This window comes from Diuraphis noxia, unplaced genomic scaffold, assembly GCF_037042655.1.
Source record: "Diuraphis noxia isolate RWA-SAM2 unplaced genomic scaffold, SU_Dnox_SAM2 contig0008, whole genome shotgun sequence".
In the NCBI taxonomy this organism is placed as follows: Eukaryota; Metazoa; Arthropoda; class Insecta; order Hemiptera; family Aphididae; genus Diuraphis; species Diuraphis noxia.
This window is the reverse complement of record NW_028301718.1, coordinates 4,616,271-4,635,245: the sequence shown is the minus strand read 5'-3', so window position 1 is coordinate 4,635,245 and position 18,975 is coordinate 4,616,271. Positions and strand designations below refer to the sequence as shown.

At 27.3% G+C, this 18,975-nt stretch overlaps 1 protein-coding gene across 5 annotated transcripts; it reads right to left on the bottom strand.

The window, feature by feature from the left end:
* Window positions 1-1,737: 1,737 nt before the first annotated feature.
* LOC107161988 (Sulfonylurea receptor) lies at window positions 1,738-17,313 on the bottom strand. Of its 5 annotated transcripts, none has more exons than XM_089230444.1 (26): window positions 17,087-17,313; window positions 15,426-15,810; window positions 13,845-14,063; window positions 12,497-12,691; window positions 10,170-10,325; window positions 9,954-10,106; window positions 8,873-9,010; window positions 8,640-8,802; window positions 8,388-8,566; window positions 8,207-8,311; window positions 7,956-8,148; window positions 7,464-7,831; window positions 7,259-7,396; window positions 6,861-7,067; window positions 5,421-5,725; window positions 5,231-5,296; window positions 5,090-5,175; window positions 4,809-5,014; window positions 4,497-4,718; window positions 4,260-4,417; window positions 3,928-4,123; window positions 2,978-3,215; window positions 2,761-2,885; window positions 2,406-2,697; window positions 1,977-2,173; window positions 1,738-1,887 (listed from the first exon to the last, which is right to left on the bottom strand). In XM_089230444.1, the coding sequence occupies exons 1-26, from the start codon at window positions 17,254-17,256 to the stop codon at window positions 1,864-1,866; spliced, it is 4,884 nt and encodes a 1,627-aa protein (XP_089086570.1). In that variant the 5' UTR covers window positions 17,257-17,313; the 3' UTR covers window positions 1,738-1,863. The 5 variants fall into 5 exon arrangements, with proteins under 5 accessions (XP_089086570.1, XP_015364150.2, XP_015364147.2 ...); XM_015508664.2 differs by having other exon boundaries at window positions 1,738-1,892; window positions 2,761-2,882; XM_015508661.2 differs by having other exon boundaries at window positions 1,738-1,892; window positions 17,087-17,312.
* Window positions 17,314-18,975: the final 1,662 nt, after the last annotated feature.

The window sequence follows — 18,975 nt, the reverse complement described above, 5'->3', positions numbered from 1 at the left end:
CTACTTAAGATCAATATTATGGAAGAAATAATAATAAAACCTGAAGAAGTAGTTGATACGTAATATGTAAATAAATACCCCAGACGCTGTTAGTTATCATAACTACAAAAAACCTACTTAAAAATATGTTTGATTATATATTTTTCTAATAAAATGTTATGTTTCTATCAAAAACTTGTATTTTGAATTTTGATTATTTGGTCATGAATGATGACAACTTTTTGAGAAGGAAAATATGATGAAATAAGTTATAATTAAGATTTGGGACTTTTTGCACTTAAAATTATCAAAATATGCAGTCAAAATCATCAAAATATGCAGAAATTTTTAATTTTTAATTTGAATAATGCATAAAGTATTAATTATAATTATAAAAATAAATATCTAAAAATTAGGTAGGTTGGTAGGTATATATAAGTCTGTTGTCTGTATAGGAGTCAGGATTCATTAGATTTAACCAGAACTATACAATTGTCGATATTGTCGATATTGTCAATAAAAAGGTTGATTAGTAAGTACTTAACAAAGAGATTATCATCGTAAACAGACGTACGTGTTAGATACGACAGGCTACGACCATCCTAATTTTTCCCGACAATTTTACATTTATAAAAATGTTAAATATGCCCAAATATGCTAAAAGTTTCTTAAATACGTGTTTTTCTTAAAATATGATGAAACATCCAAATTATGTAAATTCAAACTTTGTATTTAATTTCATCATTTCATAAAACAAATTTATAACTAACCTAGAATTTGTTCGGTAGAAAAGCTTGAAAATTTAATACAAGGCTTAGAAGCCTGTGTTAGAACACATTGTAACAATAGCAGTTTTAAAATACGTAGGCACGATTTTTTTTTATAAGCATTTAAAGTTCAAATTTTGACTAAATACGTAAAAATTACGGCAATGTTCAAATTATCTTAGATAGAAATTCATAAAAGTTTTTCTTTTTAATTCTAAGATTTGAAAATTTAATACATGGCTCCTATCAATAGCAATTGAAAAATAAAAGAAATGCGTGGTCACAATTTTTTTTTACAAGCATTCAAAGTTTGAATTTTGACTAAATACGTAAAAATTACGGCAATGTTCAAATTATTGTTTGCTAGAAATTCATAAAAAAATTTTATTTTAAATCTAAGATTTGATTTTTCATAATCTATAATATATCCTAGATAGATAAACCGTCTTCGCTCAGAATCGTTTTTCGTATACAATGATATTATATCATTGGATTCAAATTTAATTCCATCCATTACAGTAACCCACTTGTAACCTACTGTACAGCAGAGCGACATCCACGACTTACCCTCCTTTTTTTATTACATTCCATATATATTAATTTTATATAATCTACTTGTCGAAGATGTTTGTTGGCGAATAATAATAATTGATTGATCACTGGAATAAAGTAAATCATTAAGCATTTATATTTTAGGCAATTTTTTTTTAGATATGCCTATGTACGAGTGGTATATACTAATGTGGTTATTTTTCATTCATTGCTTATAAGGTAATTTAACTTATTTTAACATACAAAAACAACTCATTGTGAGTTTGTACTTCTAATATGTCATAAAATTACAATATATATTAGATAGTTGTATTTTTAATTTTTTTTTAGATGAATTATTAATATCCAATTTCTAGCAGTTATATGTGTTATTAAACTTCTAAAAAATGTAATGTGTTTTTAAATGTCCGATAAAACCAAAATCAAATTTAGTCATTAATTAGAAGTACTCTAAAATTATACCCTATAATAATATTTATTGATTCAAAGACATTCTGGAAAAGATTTGATACACGATGGTGTAGTATCTTCGATAATCTTGCCTTCCTCTAGAATAAGTACTCGATCATAGTCTACTATTGTGGATAATCTATGCTAAATTATAAAAACATAATAATATGTTAATAATATATTGCTACTATAACTCAATATGTGAATACTTAAATAAATTGTAATTACAGCAATTGTAATGACAGTTCGGCCATTGAATGATTTTTTTATTGCTTCTAATAATTTGTTTTCTGTTACATCATCTACAGAACTGGTCGGTTCGTCCATAATAAGACAAACATTATCTTGCAAAATAGCTCTTGCAAGACATAATAATTGTTTTTGTCCACTGCTTAAATTGTCACCAGAATTATTTACTATTCCTTCTGTTAAAATAAATTATAAGTATAATTAAGTATGCAATTTAAATTTTAAATTTTATTACCTATGTCTATACATTTTATTTAATTTAAAATTAACCATAATTTGAATTTAAAAATGTGTTTTTTCTTTTTGTATATTTTACAAAAATACAACATATCCACGCTTAAAATTGTTGTACCTATCTATGATGATATTTAATATATCTACTGAATGATTGTGAGATATTCATCTTACCAAGTCCTCCTAATTGTAACTTGACTGTATCTTCCATTTGAGCCATTCTTAAACTACTCCAAATCTCATTATCTGAGTATTCATTTTTTAAATCTAAATTTTGCCTTATTGTACCACCAAACATTTTGACATCCTGGGGTATTACAGAAATCCGGGATCTTAAGCTTTGCAAGGGAACGTTATTAATATCAACTCCATCAATCATTATTGAACCATCTCTAATTGGAACCATATTTAAAATGCTCATCACTAAAGATGATTTCCCACTGCCGGTTCTACCACAAATTCCAACCTTGAATTTTAAATTTCTACTATTAGATTAAGTACTAACACTTTTTTTTCCATTATGTTTTACTTTTTGTCCAGGTGGAATGTTTAAGCTCACGTTATTGATAACTGGTTCTTGATTTTCATTATACTTTACCGATACCTTATCTAAGACAATGTACCCTTTAGTCGGCCAAGCTCTTGTAATTACTGCTGTAAAAATTAATTTCATTCGAAATAAAGGTGTATAATATATACTAGATACAATTATTAAGATAGGTCGTGAGTATCAAATATTAGTTTACTTTCGCTTCTATAATTTTCGATTGGGATAGTTGTGAATTCCTCGGTTCTTTCTACAGCGCTCATGTACGTTTCTAGGTCCGCAAAAAACTTGACTACCCAATTTAAGTACACAGGTACTAGCAAAGTATAATTAATAGCTAGTCCAACCATTGCTGATGAAATAGCGGAAGAAAAAAACGTAGTAGTTATTAAAGCCACCATAGTTGCTACAAAGACTATTGCTCCGCCTAAGTAATCCTGGGTACAACATTGATAATGTTACAAAATAAGTTTTCTATATTAGTTCAAATGACTGAATAATAGTACAACAAAAACATGAGATTTAATTTAATTTTATAATTATTATACACTTTATACAGGATGAAATTGGAGTACTGACAAAAAAAAAGATACTACTTACACGTATGACGAAGGTTGTGAAAATTATATGGTTAGCAAATAATTTAAGAAGTACCTAATATATTTCAGGAATTTTCCAAAACTATGAAAAAAGTTATTACGTTTCAAATTAATTTACTCAAAACATTGATATTTAAAAAAAAAATCTAAAAATAAACCATTTGACTCAGATAAATGTTTTTACCATCAAAATTGTTCTCATAATCAGACTTATAAATTGGCTATTTTGTACTTTTGGCTAAATTTCAAAGCTTTTTTTTAATCAAGTGAAAAATTCTAAATCGACAGTAATTAAAAAAAAAAAAACTAATAAAATTCTCATTTGTCTATTTCCTATAAGTAACTCAAAAAGAAAATGGTATAATAAAAGATTATATAATAATATACAATGACAATTTTCGGAAATTAAACCCATATTTTGTATGTATAGTTTGTTACAAATGTGTCATATTATGATACATAATTAATCTTGAATATTATCATGATGTATAATGTGTTATGTGTATATTAGATTTCAAGCAAGTTTCTAGATCTGAATATAGGTACTCACCAATGCTATACCCAACCAACGATTTGATGAGCTAATTATCAAAAATACTTTTGTGTGATTATCAATTCTATTTATCATCTCAGACATAAACCAAGTTTGTTTTCCAAAAGCTCTTATTGTATCTAATCCAGATATTGTTTCGTTACAGTGAGTTATCATGGGTGATCTTAAGTTACCTTCCAATTTTTGTAAATCTCTAAAATAATTAATATTTTTAAATATATATATAATTTAAATTAGGAATTATTTACTATAATATTATACATAGTATAGTTATATAATCATATATTCATATATGAGTATTTGGTATACATATTTGAGTAGGTACCTACCTGGATGAACATCGGTAAAATTTTTGAACTGTATAATAAACAAGACAAATAGGTACAACGATTATTAAAAACCAAGGTGTTATGATAGCATTCACGATGATTCCACACAAACACAAGAAAACAAAATGAACTAAGCGTTGCATAGATGTACCAATTTTCTACAAAAAATCGTAAAGATTAATGTAATATAATGTTTTAATCACATGGTGCTTGCCGCTTTTACTTTATAATACAAACCTTGTCAATAATAACCAAGTCATTGGAAAAACAGTTGTCTATCCTTCCAATCGGCGTTGAATCAAAAAACAACAATGGACATAGAATTATATTATTAAGCATGCGATGGTGAACTAGTTTCCTGGCTTTTAATGCTCCATACTGACCTAATGTATTTGATAAGGCTGATAAAACTATAGAAATCATACATAAAAGACTGTAGCCAACTAAGTCCCAATATGCCTGAAATATACTTTATTATCAATAATTTAGTTATATATAATAATATATTACGATAGATGCCTAATTTTTCCTTTAATAAAATGTACTTACTTGTGCTTCTGAACGAAAACCTGTATTAGACCAATAACTTAACCAAAAATCAATGATAACTCTTGATGTTTGCCAAGCAATTGTGAGTATTATATAACAAATATAAGTAGTCCATCCGCTCCATGATATATACTTGAAATACGTTCTCAATGAAACTGATTTATAAACAAATTCATCTTCAAATCTATTACGCTCACATTTTAAGTCTTAAAATCAAATATATGAGTTAAATATAAATACCTACATAATATATCTACAAACACATATTTTATACTCCATACCTGATGTATGCTCGTCGCTAATATCAGATACATCACAAGGAATTGTTTTCAGCATAATTGCTTCCTCAGTTAAGTCATCATCTTGTCTGAAATAATTTTTTATTAAGTATAAATAAAAAATTCTCGATTTTGATTATATACCTTAACTTTCGTTTGATACTATGCTGTGTAATTTTGTTTAATCGATTGGAAGAATAAGGTACCCTGCTTAAATATAGTCAATATATTCAATAAATAAGAATAAAAATAAAATAATATTATTCACCATTACCTATATAGATTTATAGCTTATACATATATGTATTTATAATTCAATGGTTGTCTGTCTTACCTTACTGATGACAAGACATGACGTCTCAAACTTTTTTGTACTTGTTTTTCTTGTGGATAGTTTCTATATTTAATACTCGAATGAAAACTTATGGCTGGTTGATTCACTAATATTTCATCGACAAATGGTTTACGTCTTGGCAATTGTATATCTGCAATAGTAGCTGATCTTTCTCTTTTTTTATTTGAAGTTTGCCAATGATTTCTTTCAATTATAGAATCTCCATCCCCACACTCATCAGTTGGAAGTAATAGATCATGGGTAAGGTATCTAGAGCCATATAATGCTCCAAAATTCTTTTTTAACTTGAAAAATCAAAAACCTAAATTAAACTTATAACTCATACCTATTAGTTTGCCAGTTTGTGCTATAGATAATGTAATAGTATTACTAAAAGTTAATAAAAAAAACTCATATTAGTTGTTAGTCTTAATCATAGTTTAAATCACATTCAAGCTGATAAAAAGCACTTGTAGTCATATGGTGTTTATTTTTTTAAATTTAATTTTTAGATTCTGAGTTAATACGAAGAATGAATTAGATTTACAATGCTATTTATGATATAATTAATTATATTTTATCCTGATTATCTTCAGTATTAATTTCCTTAAAAATGTGAAAAGTACTCATTGGCACAAATTAAATTTTTGACCTGGAGAGGATATAAATATAATTAAATAAATTAGTGTGAGCTCTATTCCTTACGCGCCTTGTACATAATATATTAATCATTTTTAACTGACTTTTTGTTTTTCCTACATTTAATATATTTATACTTTTGCTGTTAATATGAGAAATTGTCCTATTAAAACATTTATTACAAATTACAACATTTAGGTATCTATTTATAAAATTTATCAAAGATTCGAGATCACAAATTTGTCCAAGATTAATTTGTCAGACAATTCAATAAATAAATTTCTTTCAGTATAATTCTTCCAAATGTTGATAACAGACAGAAAAAAACATCATTGTAAGATCACTAAGATCAGTACATATTCATTCGTTACGCTCATAGTCTAAAATTAGGGGGAATCTCAACTTCCACGATTTACAATTTACATAAAATCTTGTAAAATGAAAGTTGGATTTCTATGTGAAAAACAGTTTCTCACTAGACACATTCATAACTCAATCATCGAATTAAAATTTTACATCATACAATTCATCACAGCCGCCAATATTCTAACCAAAATCCAGTATAATTTAGATATAGATACAATTCATGTCATTTTTTCTTTTTTATATATATTTCTCACTGTAAATCCAATGGCCCATGTTGCCGAGGGTATCATTATTAAAAAAAAAAAAAAATTAACTAATTCATTACACTGACTTTCTATTCCTATATATAGCAAAGCTGTATTTTTTTTATCATTACTATTAAGTACAGTCTTAAAATATGTTATCTATACATTTTAATATTGTTTTAAAGATTACCTTTTTTTGGCTTTCATTTATTGGCCAATTTCGATAAAGTTGATGGCCAATTCTACTAACTAATTTGAATAACTTCCAACGTTCAGAGGCTGTTCGTCGACTATGATCTTGGTTCTCCATTTTAACTATCATATTTTGAACACCTCTTGTTTCAAGATCAGCTAAACTACCAAAAAACTCGATTTTACCCGCCTCCACAAGTACGATCTAAAATAAAGTACTTGTTATCCAATTATATAAGTTAAATATTTTTTATAATAATTAATAATATTAAATACTTAAAATTGTTAAGTATCAAAACTATTCACAGACATATTTTATCTTACTTGAAAGATAATTTGATATACATATTTAAAAAAAAATACCATTTTTATAAATTTCATTACTTAAATTAATACCGTATCAGCGAACGAAAGATCGCTAGCGAAGCTCGTAGTCATGATTACTGTTTTAATTTGATTTAAAGTTGATTTTTTTATTCCATTGAAGAGCACATGCTGACTAACATCGCTATCTAATGCCGATAAAGGATTATCCTATTTAAATTAATAACAACAATTTTAATATTAAAAATAATAATTATAATTTATATTTCTTTCTTACCATTAAAATAATATTGGCCTTTGAGTATAAAGCTCTAGCAATCGCAACTCGCTGTTGTTGACCACCACTCAAAGCTATACCTCGATCACCAATTATAGTCCTTTCTTTATCTGGTAATATGTCAATATCTGGACCCAAAGCACAAGCATCTATTACTCTTTTGAATCTTGACTTGTTATATTTGTCTCCAAAGACAATATTTTCTAAAACCGATGCATTTAACAACCATGTCCGTTGTGATACGTATGCTACTGTTGTTCCTCGTTTGAAATCTATTTCTCCAAATAAACAATTCATTTCTCCGAGTAAAGCAAGTAACATCGATGTCTTTCCGCTTCCAACTTTACCAGTGATTATTGTTAGTTTACCTGAGTACAGTAGTACAATATTATACTCGTTGTTCTAATGACAATAAGTCTATTATATAGTATACGACTTTACGATATTGTATGGTATATATCGTTTGTCTTCAATATAACATAGATAATTTACCTTCTTCAATTTTTAAATTGTCAACTGCCAGCACCGGAATTTTTGAATTAGGCCAAGCAAATGTTGCATCTTTTATAGAAACACATACTTCTGTTTCTATATCTTGTTTAGTATTGTCGTTTTCTTCGGAAATATTATTTTCTATTAGATTATTTGAAATATTCATATCAGATTTAGTCCACGACACATTCGTCTACGATTAAAATTAATTTTAAATTAAATCAAATTTTAACTAGAATTTATAAGTATACCGTTTGTTTTAGTTTATTGTTTTTATTTGAGCGTGTTTTTAAATGCTTTATATTGGGTGTGATTTCCGGAAGTGACATAAATTCTTCGATTCTTTTTGTACTCACCTAAACATCAGAATAAATTCCTAATTATTATCTCAAAATAATTTAATAATTATTTTACATGTATTTAGAAACTTACAATGGCTGCAATAATAATCGGTACTGTTATAGGGAAAATAAATAAAGGAACTGTCAACTGATTTGACAATGCAAGACTTGAAAATATTGCACCAGAATCTAATTGCGCTTCATTTTGTAAGCAATATAAACCTAAACAAAATAACGATACTAAAACCGATGATGCATGCGTTAAAAAAGCTGAAAATGTTATAAAAAAATATTTAAACAATAACACTTGAATAATAAACAAAAAAAATAACAATTTATGTACTCATTGATCCCCAATAAATAGAGTCTTTGTCTAAAAGGTCCAACTCATTATTACGAGCGTCAGTAATGCGATCAACAAACTCATTTTCCCATCCACATAATTTTACAAGTCGAATACCTTGTAATACTTCATTTGTTAATTGCAGACGTTTATCTGATAAATTCTGCAACGAAATCATAAAATATTTGAAAATATAAACAAATAAACAATGAATTATATTATAACTTATTCACCGATATTTCTTTTGAATTACTAGACATCTTTTTACCGATGAAAAATTGTAAAGGTATCATAATCACTATACAACAAGCCGATCCAACAATAGCACTCCATCCAAGTTTCAGATACAATAGATATATCAAAATGATTATCTAAAAACATTAAATCCATAAACAATAAATATTTTTTTTACTATTCAAAGGTACATTTTGTTTGTGTTCTACATTATAGGTAGGTAATCAGTGAACCGTGTGATACATACTAATGTTTGAATTAATGTATTAAGAATAATTTTGTGCTGTAAAACGCTTGATAAGTCGGGATGGGCATGCAAATTATAGTAGATGTTTTCTTGAGTTTTAATTTTGGAAAATTATCATTTATCTATGGACTTGTATGTATATACTTTATTGTGATAGGATTAAAAACTACATTTTTCTTTAATTAGTGTTTAAAATGGGTCATTTTCTGAAAAGGAACATAATTTTTTTTTTTTGAAAATAGATATACAAGATTTAACTGATCGTTTTCGACAATTTCAACTCTTTTTTGATATCTTGTTTTTGTCGTACTATTCTTATGGAACTCGCCACATACTTTATAGTAGTCTTAACGTTTTAAACAAATTTTCACCTTTAGTGTGTATGTATGTATTTTTATAATACACAACGTTAAAGGTCCGTTTTTAATAAACTATTAAAAATAAAGGTTTGAAACTTTGTATTACAATTCTCTTTTTAGTCAACATGATTCTAATAATACCAAAAATAACAAAATCCATTTTTTAGGAGTAGAAAAATATATTTTTGGAGGCTGAACACGCTGATGCTTTTCTGGATTAAAATCATGATATTGAATCCGTTTCATAGATATCTTAAACTAAAAATAAACTAATTACTTATCTACTTATTATTACAGAGTTACATTTTTAGAATTTTCCTATTTACCTCCAACTCAAAATGTTAAAAATTCAAATTATTTTAAACCCATATTTAGGTATTTTATTAAAAATCTAGAAATTAAAGTTGTTTATAAGTTATAGCCTTTATGCTTATAGTTAAGTTGCCAACTGTATAGCGTTTTAAAGTATTGTACCTTTAAAGGAATTGCCCATATATAGTGTCCAATCCAAAAGCTTGACATAATATTTGTCGTATCTTCGGACAATAAATTTATGATGTGTCCATTTTCTGAGGTTGAGTCTACTTGAGTTTGTTGTAACTTTAACATTTTGCAATAAAGCATAGCCTAAAAAAACATAATTACTAGTTTTTATCTCGTATATTATAAAATGTTATTTTAAAACTAAACTTGAAGTCCAGATTTAAGACGTATGCCTTCAACGTTTAAAATATGAGTACTAGCTTGTGAAAAACTTCCTTGGGCAATACAACTTACTAACATGATAAAAGCCATTACATAACCGTTGTTCAAAAATTCCCAAAACGTAACACAACACGAATTGTCCTATAAATATAATACACTATTAAAAAAATTATTTTCAAATATTTTAGATTCAATGAATTATAATTAATATATATTATAATACATATTATTATATCGATTAAAATACAGTAGAATCCGTTTAAAACGCTCTAGCTTAAAACAATTTTCCGGCTAATAAGCTCATTTTTACGAGTCCCTTGATTTCGATAACATTTAACATGTAATTAGCATTGGATAATACGCTTTATGTTCCCGAATAAGACGCTCGTCTTGTCAATGATGTTAATATAAAAATACATTGTAGGTATAAAGTTTAAAGAAATACCTCACTAATAATGTGTACGTGTACTTGTACTGGTTATCGGACGATAATATAACTATAATATTCGCGATTAGATATGACACACTACACACGGCTATTATTACGACATCGGAATATAAGCGGATATATCACAGTTTAATTTCATGTGAAATAAAGAAAGATAGATGATTTTTTGAAATAGGTAATATAAAATAATATATGTAATATAATTGCAATATTTTAATTTAATGTTATTATTTTTATATGTAATAATTCACTCTGCAAAGTAAAAAAGCAGGTAAGTGGCTGTCCCTCTGCTGTACATTAGGTGGTGGGGTGGACCTCTGACCTACCTCTGGTAGGTTAGATTTGAATGCAATGATAGGTATCATCATATACGAAAAACGATTCTGAACGGAGATGATTTGTCAGTCTAGGATATATTATAGATAATTAAAAATTTTCAAATCTTTGATTTAAAAAGAAAATTTTGTATAAATTTCTAGCTTAAAATAATTTGCGAATTTTCGTAATTTTTACGTATTTAGTCAATATTTGAACTTCAAATGCTAATAAAAAAAGTTGTGCCTACGTATTTTTATAATTTTTTAATCACTATAAGAATAACTTATGAAAAACTCTGGATTAAATTTTCAAGTATTTTGATAGGGCCAAAAAAATTTTAACGACACTTCAAAAAAAAAATTTCTGAAAAATTGAAAATTTCAGTTGTCTATAAATATCTCAAAAAAAAGTCAAAATATTTTGAAAATTAAATCATGTAAAGAAAATGCCAATCTAAATAACTGGTAAAATTTTCATGTGTCTACGACTCATACTTTTTGAATAATAACAAATATTTAAATTCGTTTGAGGATAAATCGTTATCGTTACGCTATTTCGAAAAAATTTAAAATTCAAACGCACTTAAAATTTTCCTATAATGAAGCTTCGAGTTTTATCTATAGCTATTTGAAGGAAAACTTATAGAAAACTTAGTGTTGTATTTTTAATTCTTAGTTATAAACACAAAAAATTTTATGATTTTTCAACTTCAAAATTACTTGCAAATATTCGCGTTTTCGACAGATTTGGTAAAAATTTGAACTATAAACGCTTATAAAAAAAAATTGTGACTAACGATTTTTAATTTTTTTTAGCTACAATTAGAACAACTCATAAGGAACCTTGTATTAAATTTTTATGTTTTTTTGGTTGTCCAACATTTTTTTATTGACACTTCAAAAAAAATTCTCAAAAAAATCGAAAATTTCAGTGGTCTAAAAAAAGTCGAAAACTTTTGAAAATTAAACTGTATATAGATATCACTAACATTAACATTTGGTGAAAATTTCAAGTATTTACAGTGATTAGTTTTTGAATTACAACCATATAAAAATATCGATTTGGTCGAAAACCGGTTTTGCGTAAAAACTCCCGTTTTTCTGTCATTTTTTTTTTGTTTTTCTCGATTTTTTTTAAAACTGTTGGAAAATGTTTACTTTTGACCTCTATAATGGACCAAGGATATTCACTTTTACATCAGAAACCACCCCCAAAGTTTGAAATTGAAGCATTATTTCGACTAGTTATGCTGTACACAGACACACAAAAAAAAAACACACATCATTGTAAAATCAATACATTCATCACTTCGTTCAGAATCTAAAATATAATTTGTATGTTTATATTATAACACGGATGTATTGTAAAATATAATAAAAAATTTTTGTACCCGCGTAATACGATTTCCCTCTTAAGACGCTATATTTTTAACTGGTCCTTTTGAGACCAGTCTTAAACGAATTCTACTGTATTAGGTACACCTAATGTAATTTAATGCGATTTTAAATGTATTCATTTTCACTATTATTAATTTACACCAACTTACCGTTTCGGAATTTGTCAAATTAGTAACATTTTGTTCTTTTGCAACAAAATTAACTATTATCGATACTCCTAATGGACCAATATAACCTACAAAGTCACCCATCATTTTTAGAATTCCGCCTATTAGAAACTCTTTCCAGTACGCTTTACAATAACATTTCCACATGGACACTTTTGTAGACGTGCCATATTTTTCCTGCAAATTTAAAACAAATTATATTTTAAACATCAAATAAGTTTATTATATAAATGATTGGTTTGTAGATGAGTTATGTTTTCATTATAAGCAAATTTGTGACGCTTCCTCTTTCATCTAAACAAACAAAAGTATCTAGTTCTTATATTCCTTTTTATTTTCTTCAATTTATAAGTGGGAACACAAAAAAATAATTAAAATGATAAACAGACATTTTGTTAGCAGTTTCAGAATTCTTAATTTTTAATAATATTTTCAATACATTTAGACTTTAGTACATATTATTATATAGTATATACATATATATATATTAATGATCTGACTGAAATAACTTTATTAACATTGGGTGTCCTGTAATAATCAGTTGGCAGCTTCGGATGAATGTACATTGTACATATACGAATGCTTATAATTTTGTATTTTTGTATATCATGTCACTTACAAAGAAAATAAATGAGACAATTATTACTATTTAATGTTTAAGTTTTTACACAAAACTAAACTTGTAATTTACGTATAGTCCTCTAGGAAATAAACAACAATACGTATACATTTTATGTTTAGCTCATGATCATTGACCACATCTATTTAAACACTGGTTAGGTATACAATTTATTTTACTTTACATAATATGAGCTAGTACCTATTTTTTTATTTGGGAATCAGAAAACATAATTAATATAAAGAATTTTTTGATTGATGGTAACGAGTAAACTCAGACATTTAGTTATTTGTATATCACTAGTAAAAAAAATATTTTCTAAATTTTAACTACACCATTTAAACCCTAAGTCTGAATGAAGGGGAGAGTAAATTTGTTTTTTGTTATTTAACTTCTGAATTAGTTATGAAATTCATTTACCTATATTATAGGAAATCCTATAAACACATATCTAATATCGACCTATAACTGGGAACTTACGTAATATTCTTTCTAGGTTCGTGTAGGAGCTTACCATTTCCTGTCGTATATATAATTGAGGTAATCGTTAGTTTATATTTAACCACGAGTGTAAAGATTAAAATTTTTTTTTATAATTACTCCTCAACGTAACTACAAAAACAAAAAGGTACTGCAGCTATTATACGCCACTTATGTAAATGGATATAGTATAGTGTGTATTTATATTAATTAGATATAGAAATACCAAACCTTTTGTTGAAGATAGATATCGTAAAGTCTTCCATATTGTGTGGTAGATTTTTCACGATTCGGCAACTGTCCTAAGTCTTCCAATTGAATTAAATGTTTGTAACAGTTTCGTAGAAATCCGGTCAACCAATAAAACGTTATTCTTGAGTACCAGCTGCATAAATCATGTTTGTACGTAAAAAACTGTAGATCTAAATCTGTTTTGTTTATTATCGACTGCTGTTTTTACATTTTATATGAAACAAAATAAAATATGAAAATATATTAGTATTTTTTTTCAACGTGTTTACATCGATTGAGCCACTACATGTCATGCCTATAAGACTTATCACGTATGTACGTAGGTGCAATATTAATTAATAATGCAATCGTGAATTTTTTCAATACCTACCTATATAATTTAACACCTACGGATCACGTGGTCTAGGCAAGTGTATCTACAACAGATAATTAATTATCGTCAGTTGCGCGGCAAAGTTATTTTTTTGTAATACTTTCATCGATGCAGTCCCGGTGACGATCATCGGCTGATTTTACCTATCTGTTTCGTCGTATATATTTTATTAAGTAATTATTCATTAAAAAAAAACTCTCCAGGCTTTTTAAGCGTATGTTTTATTATGTATATGGAATAAATTATAAACCTATATGAGTCGCGCATTTCTTTTAACTAAATTCTTGCAAAGTGAGGAGATTTTTTCATGAAGATTTCTTCTTTCAGAATTGTCACCACCGTGGTCATGATATCGATATTATATATAATTATTCATTCATATACTATATACCTATTAGGAGTTTTAGAGAATGATTTATTCAATAGAATGTGTGTTGAAGTATTCTATATAGGTAATATACAATCTGCAATCGGAATACTTCTTAAATTCCTGAGTTGGGCCTCTCTATCGATGAAACATTGTGTTATCCTTCGCTTGAATATTCCTACTCCTAAGTAGAAGAAGGCTCAAGAAGAATGGAAAAGTTAATGCAAAGTATTTCGTTCAAATGATAAATGACAACATTGACAACACTTATGCTTGTCTTATAAACCACAATAATATATTATATTAAAGTTAGTAATAATGTACATAGATATATTTATATTGATACCTATTTGGCTATTTAATTTAAATCATTAAATTTTATTTTTTAGAATCTTCTATAAACTATATAGGTACTATCAACTACATAATAATCATAAGTTCTATTTGTTTCCAATCTTGTCGTATAGCTGCCATGTTTTTGATTCACACAAATATTTTTAAATTTTGTTAATCCTTCTTAATCGTATAACAACAAGAGTATCGTCACATAAACATACTTTGATATATCACGTGCAGTGGTGTGGCGAAGCGGAAAAATTGAGAAAAGCCACCTGTGAGTTTTTAAGAGTTGGTGGGTGCCCAATGAGAAATAATAATTTAGTATTAACAATAGTATTATTGTATATAACAGGTAGGTATAGTTATAAATACGATAGTAAGTGGCATTATCAGGTGTGGAGTGGGTGGAATTAGATTACATAGACTTATATCTGACTGTTGTGTGTAATATTAATGATATTAATATAATTAGGCCACTCACTCGTCCAATCATGGCGTACAGGTGGAGTGCCGCGGTGGCGTAACAGCAGATCGCAGATAGGGCCAGCGCCGGTGGTCGGACGTGCGTGTTCACCGCAAAACCGGCGTCGGCGAGCGACACGAACAACAGGGCCCGACTTAGGCCACACACCAGCCACGCCAGCACTCCGAATCCCATGGGGCCGGGCTGGCCAGCCATCTCGAGCATGTAGCACACCAGGCCGGAGCTGAGTTGGGCCAGAAGGCCGACGGTGGCCAGCACCAGCGAACCACACGTGCTCAGCGCATAGTCGATGGTCAGTGCGAACTCGACTAGACACGCGATCGTATTAACGGTGCATCTGATCGAGTGACCTCTAAACAGCAGTCGTCTTGGTGACGGATTACTATAACATTGAAAAAAAAATAGAATAAAAATAGTATTGAAATTATTAATTAAGCGTTTCAGTAAACGCACCATAAAGTCAACGAATAAAAAATATTTTTAGTGTTGTTAATTTATTATTAGGCGTAGATCATTCGTGACTATTTGACGGTTAGCGGTGAACTTTTAGGTACGATCTAAATCAAAGTAGACAAGCTCCGATTCGGGGACTGGATAATATGGTCAGTGACTACCTAATAGTTTTACATTGTACGTATAAGCCGGTTAAGTCGGTTGGGCGTTCGTATAAAAATTCGAGTTTTCACCTCGGATCTCGTGGCTCTTCAAAATTATTAATTGCTTTTATTGAAGGTCCAGTTAATATAATACACAACTCGTGATGTTCTGAATCATAACCAATAAATTTTTTTAATGTCACCATTATTGTCCGTTTCTAAAATAAAACTATAAATGCACTATAAAATGTACACATACATATTATTATATAAACAATAATGGTATATTATACATTTATAAAAAAATATTGTTAAATATCTACTGTTAATATAAGAAAGTAAAGGTAAAATATATATTTCTGTATTTAATATTAACAGTTATTTAGACTGAGTCAGTGTAAATTATCGTTACATAGATGTATTAAGTGACTTTAAAGGGATATTAAAAAGGTTTAAAATAAAACAAAACTAATCTATAAGAAACTAATATAGAAGCACCGAAAAACCTTTAGGTAACTCAAAATATCAGTTTTTTAAATGTCAATATACTATATGAACTTTTTTTATTTTAATTTAAAGAGGTGTTTTAAAAATAAATATAATATTTTACCATCAATTATCATATACTATATTATAATAATTATTAAAGGTGCTATTATTATTCAAGAAATGGATGATTTATTTGAGTACATAAAAAATGTGTTTTTGGTTAATAATTTTAAGGTACTAAATAAAACTATATGTAGATAATTATATAATTATAATTTATAATAATATCCTGTAAGCTCTCAATATAGAAACTCGTAAAATCTGTAAATATTTGATTTTAATTGTGCATTTCTATAGAAATATTAATACCATATTGTAAATCACCGTAAAATTTCAAATATATATATAATTTCAAAAATAAAATATGATAATTTATTATATTATATGTATATAAACATAAAAAATATTATATACATTTGAATATACGAGTATCAGCTAAATATATTAAACCGTATTGTTGGATATTTGTTTGTTTTCTACTGCTTTTATAGAATAACTGATTGAATGACTTACCTCGTCGAAATGCATTTTATGTATATAAATATTAACATATTTGCATAAAGTGCGAATCCAAAGGTGATCACATTGAAAAGCTCCATATCACACGGCTCGTATACCAGCCATGGTTTTGGCTCTGTATTATTCCACTCTGCCCTATAAGTAGTACACCAAAATCTACCCATGATATAAACAGTTAAGGATACGACTGTTTCGGTCAAGTCAATACGGTTGATTGATGCGATTAAGCTTTGGGTCCCTCTATTTTATTGCACACGAATTTATAAAGTATATAAAATATAATAGCTATTTAAAATCGGGGGAACATAGCGTATACGTTCGCCTACTCGTCGACCTACACCGAGTGATCGCCTAATTGAAACGGATGTGTGTTGGGCTCACAAAATGTTATCGTGTACCTGTTGACACGTTTAGAATTTATCGATTACGTTTTTTAGAGAAAAACCTTGTTTTACACAAGTTTCGTTGGTGAAATAATGACTGAATACTGCAATTTATAGCTTTCAGATTTCCTATTTGCTATATGGCTATATACACATTAGTACATTACACTCTAACAAATTAAAGAATTATATTTTGAAAACTTTTCTTTTCAGTGTTGAATTTTAATTTTAAATTTTGAAATTATATTGTTTATCTTTATTTTAATGCTGTTAACCACATATTTAAAAAAAGTATTGAATTTATAGATTTGTAGTTGATAACATGATGTAAATACTTAAGTAAGTAAATATAATATATATAATATTATTTTTATAATATTAAAATATATGTATACACCAAGCCTGGGCAAGTTAATGATAATTTTTTACTTTAATTAAAAATTATAAAATTTAAAGTTAACAGTTAACCTTTTTTTTTAAATTCAGTTAAGTTAAAAGTTATATGAACATTTTCAATTAACTTATTAACTTAAGTTAAGTTAATATTATTATTATTATTATTATTTTTAAATATATATATATAATATATACCCAGTAATATGGTTTAAAATAATAAAAATCATAAATATTATTGAACATGGTAAATTAGCAAAAGCCAATAGCTTTTCTATACCTACATAGAAATATAAAATTAAGTTATTAGGTACTGATGAATGTAATTGTATAGCAAGTACCAAAAGCATACAAAATGAATATGAGCATTAGGTAGCCAATTAGTTTTAATTTAAAAATAACTTATTTAAGACGAAAACATATTTTTATGATATGTTTTTGAGAATTTTACATTTGTGATTTGCATCTATATCAATATAATAATTTAAGATTTTTAATATCATATTTATTACTTATTAGTCATTAGTATTATTAATTATTATTGTTATTATGATAATATACCCGTACGGCGCAGTTTAAAATAGTATATCTATATACAGGGTGATTTTTTAAGCATGCTCGCCCCATTTTTATGCTTAAATTATGCATATATTCAAATTTTGATTTATGGAATATTTAAGTGTAGTTAAAGGCGATATTTTTGAGTACTTAGATTTTTCACAACTTTTAAGGAGTATCCTGTAGCGATACCAACTTTGGTTTTGACTATTATCCTTATTCCTTAGTATTTCAAGTAGAATAACTCTGGAAGTTTTCGTTCGAATTTTGATTGCAATATGTCAAAATTTTCAGAAAAATTATCTGAATCACATTTTGCTTTAAAACATATAGGTTGTCATTTGAAAAACCAAAGTTGGTATCGCTACAGGATACTCCTTAAAAGTTGTGAAAAATCTAAGTACTCAAAAATATCGCCTTTAACTACACTTAAATATTCCAAAAATCAAAATTTGAATATATGCATAATTTAAGCATAAAAATGGGGCGAGCATGCTTAAAAAATCACCCTGTATATGCTTATATATTATAATATTAAATATAATAATA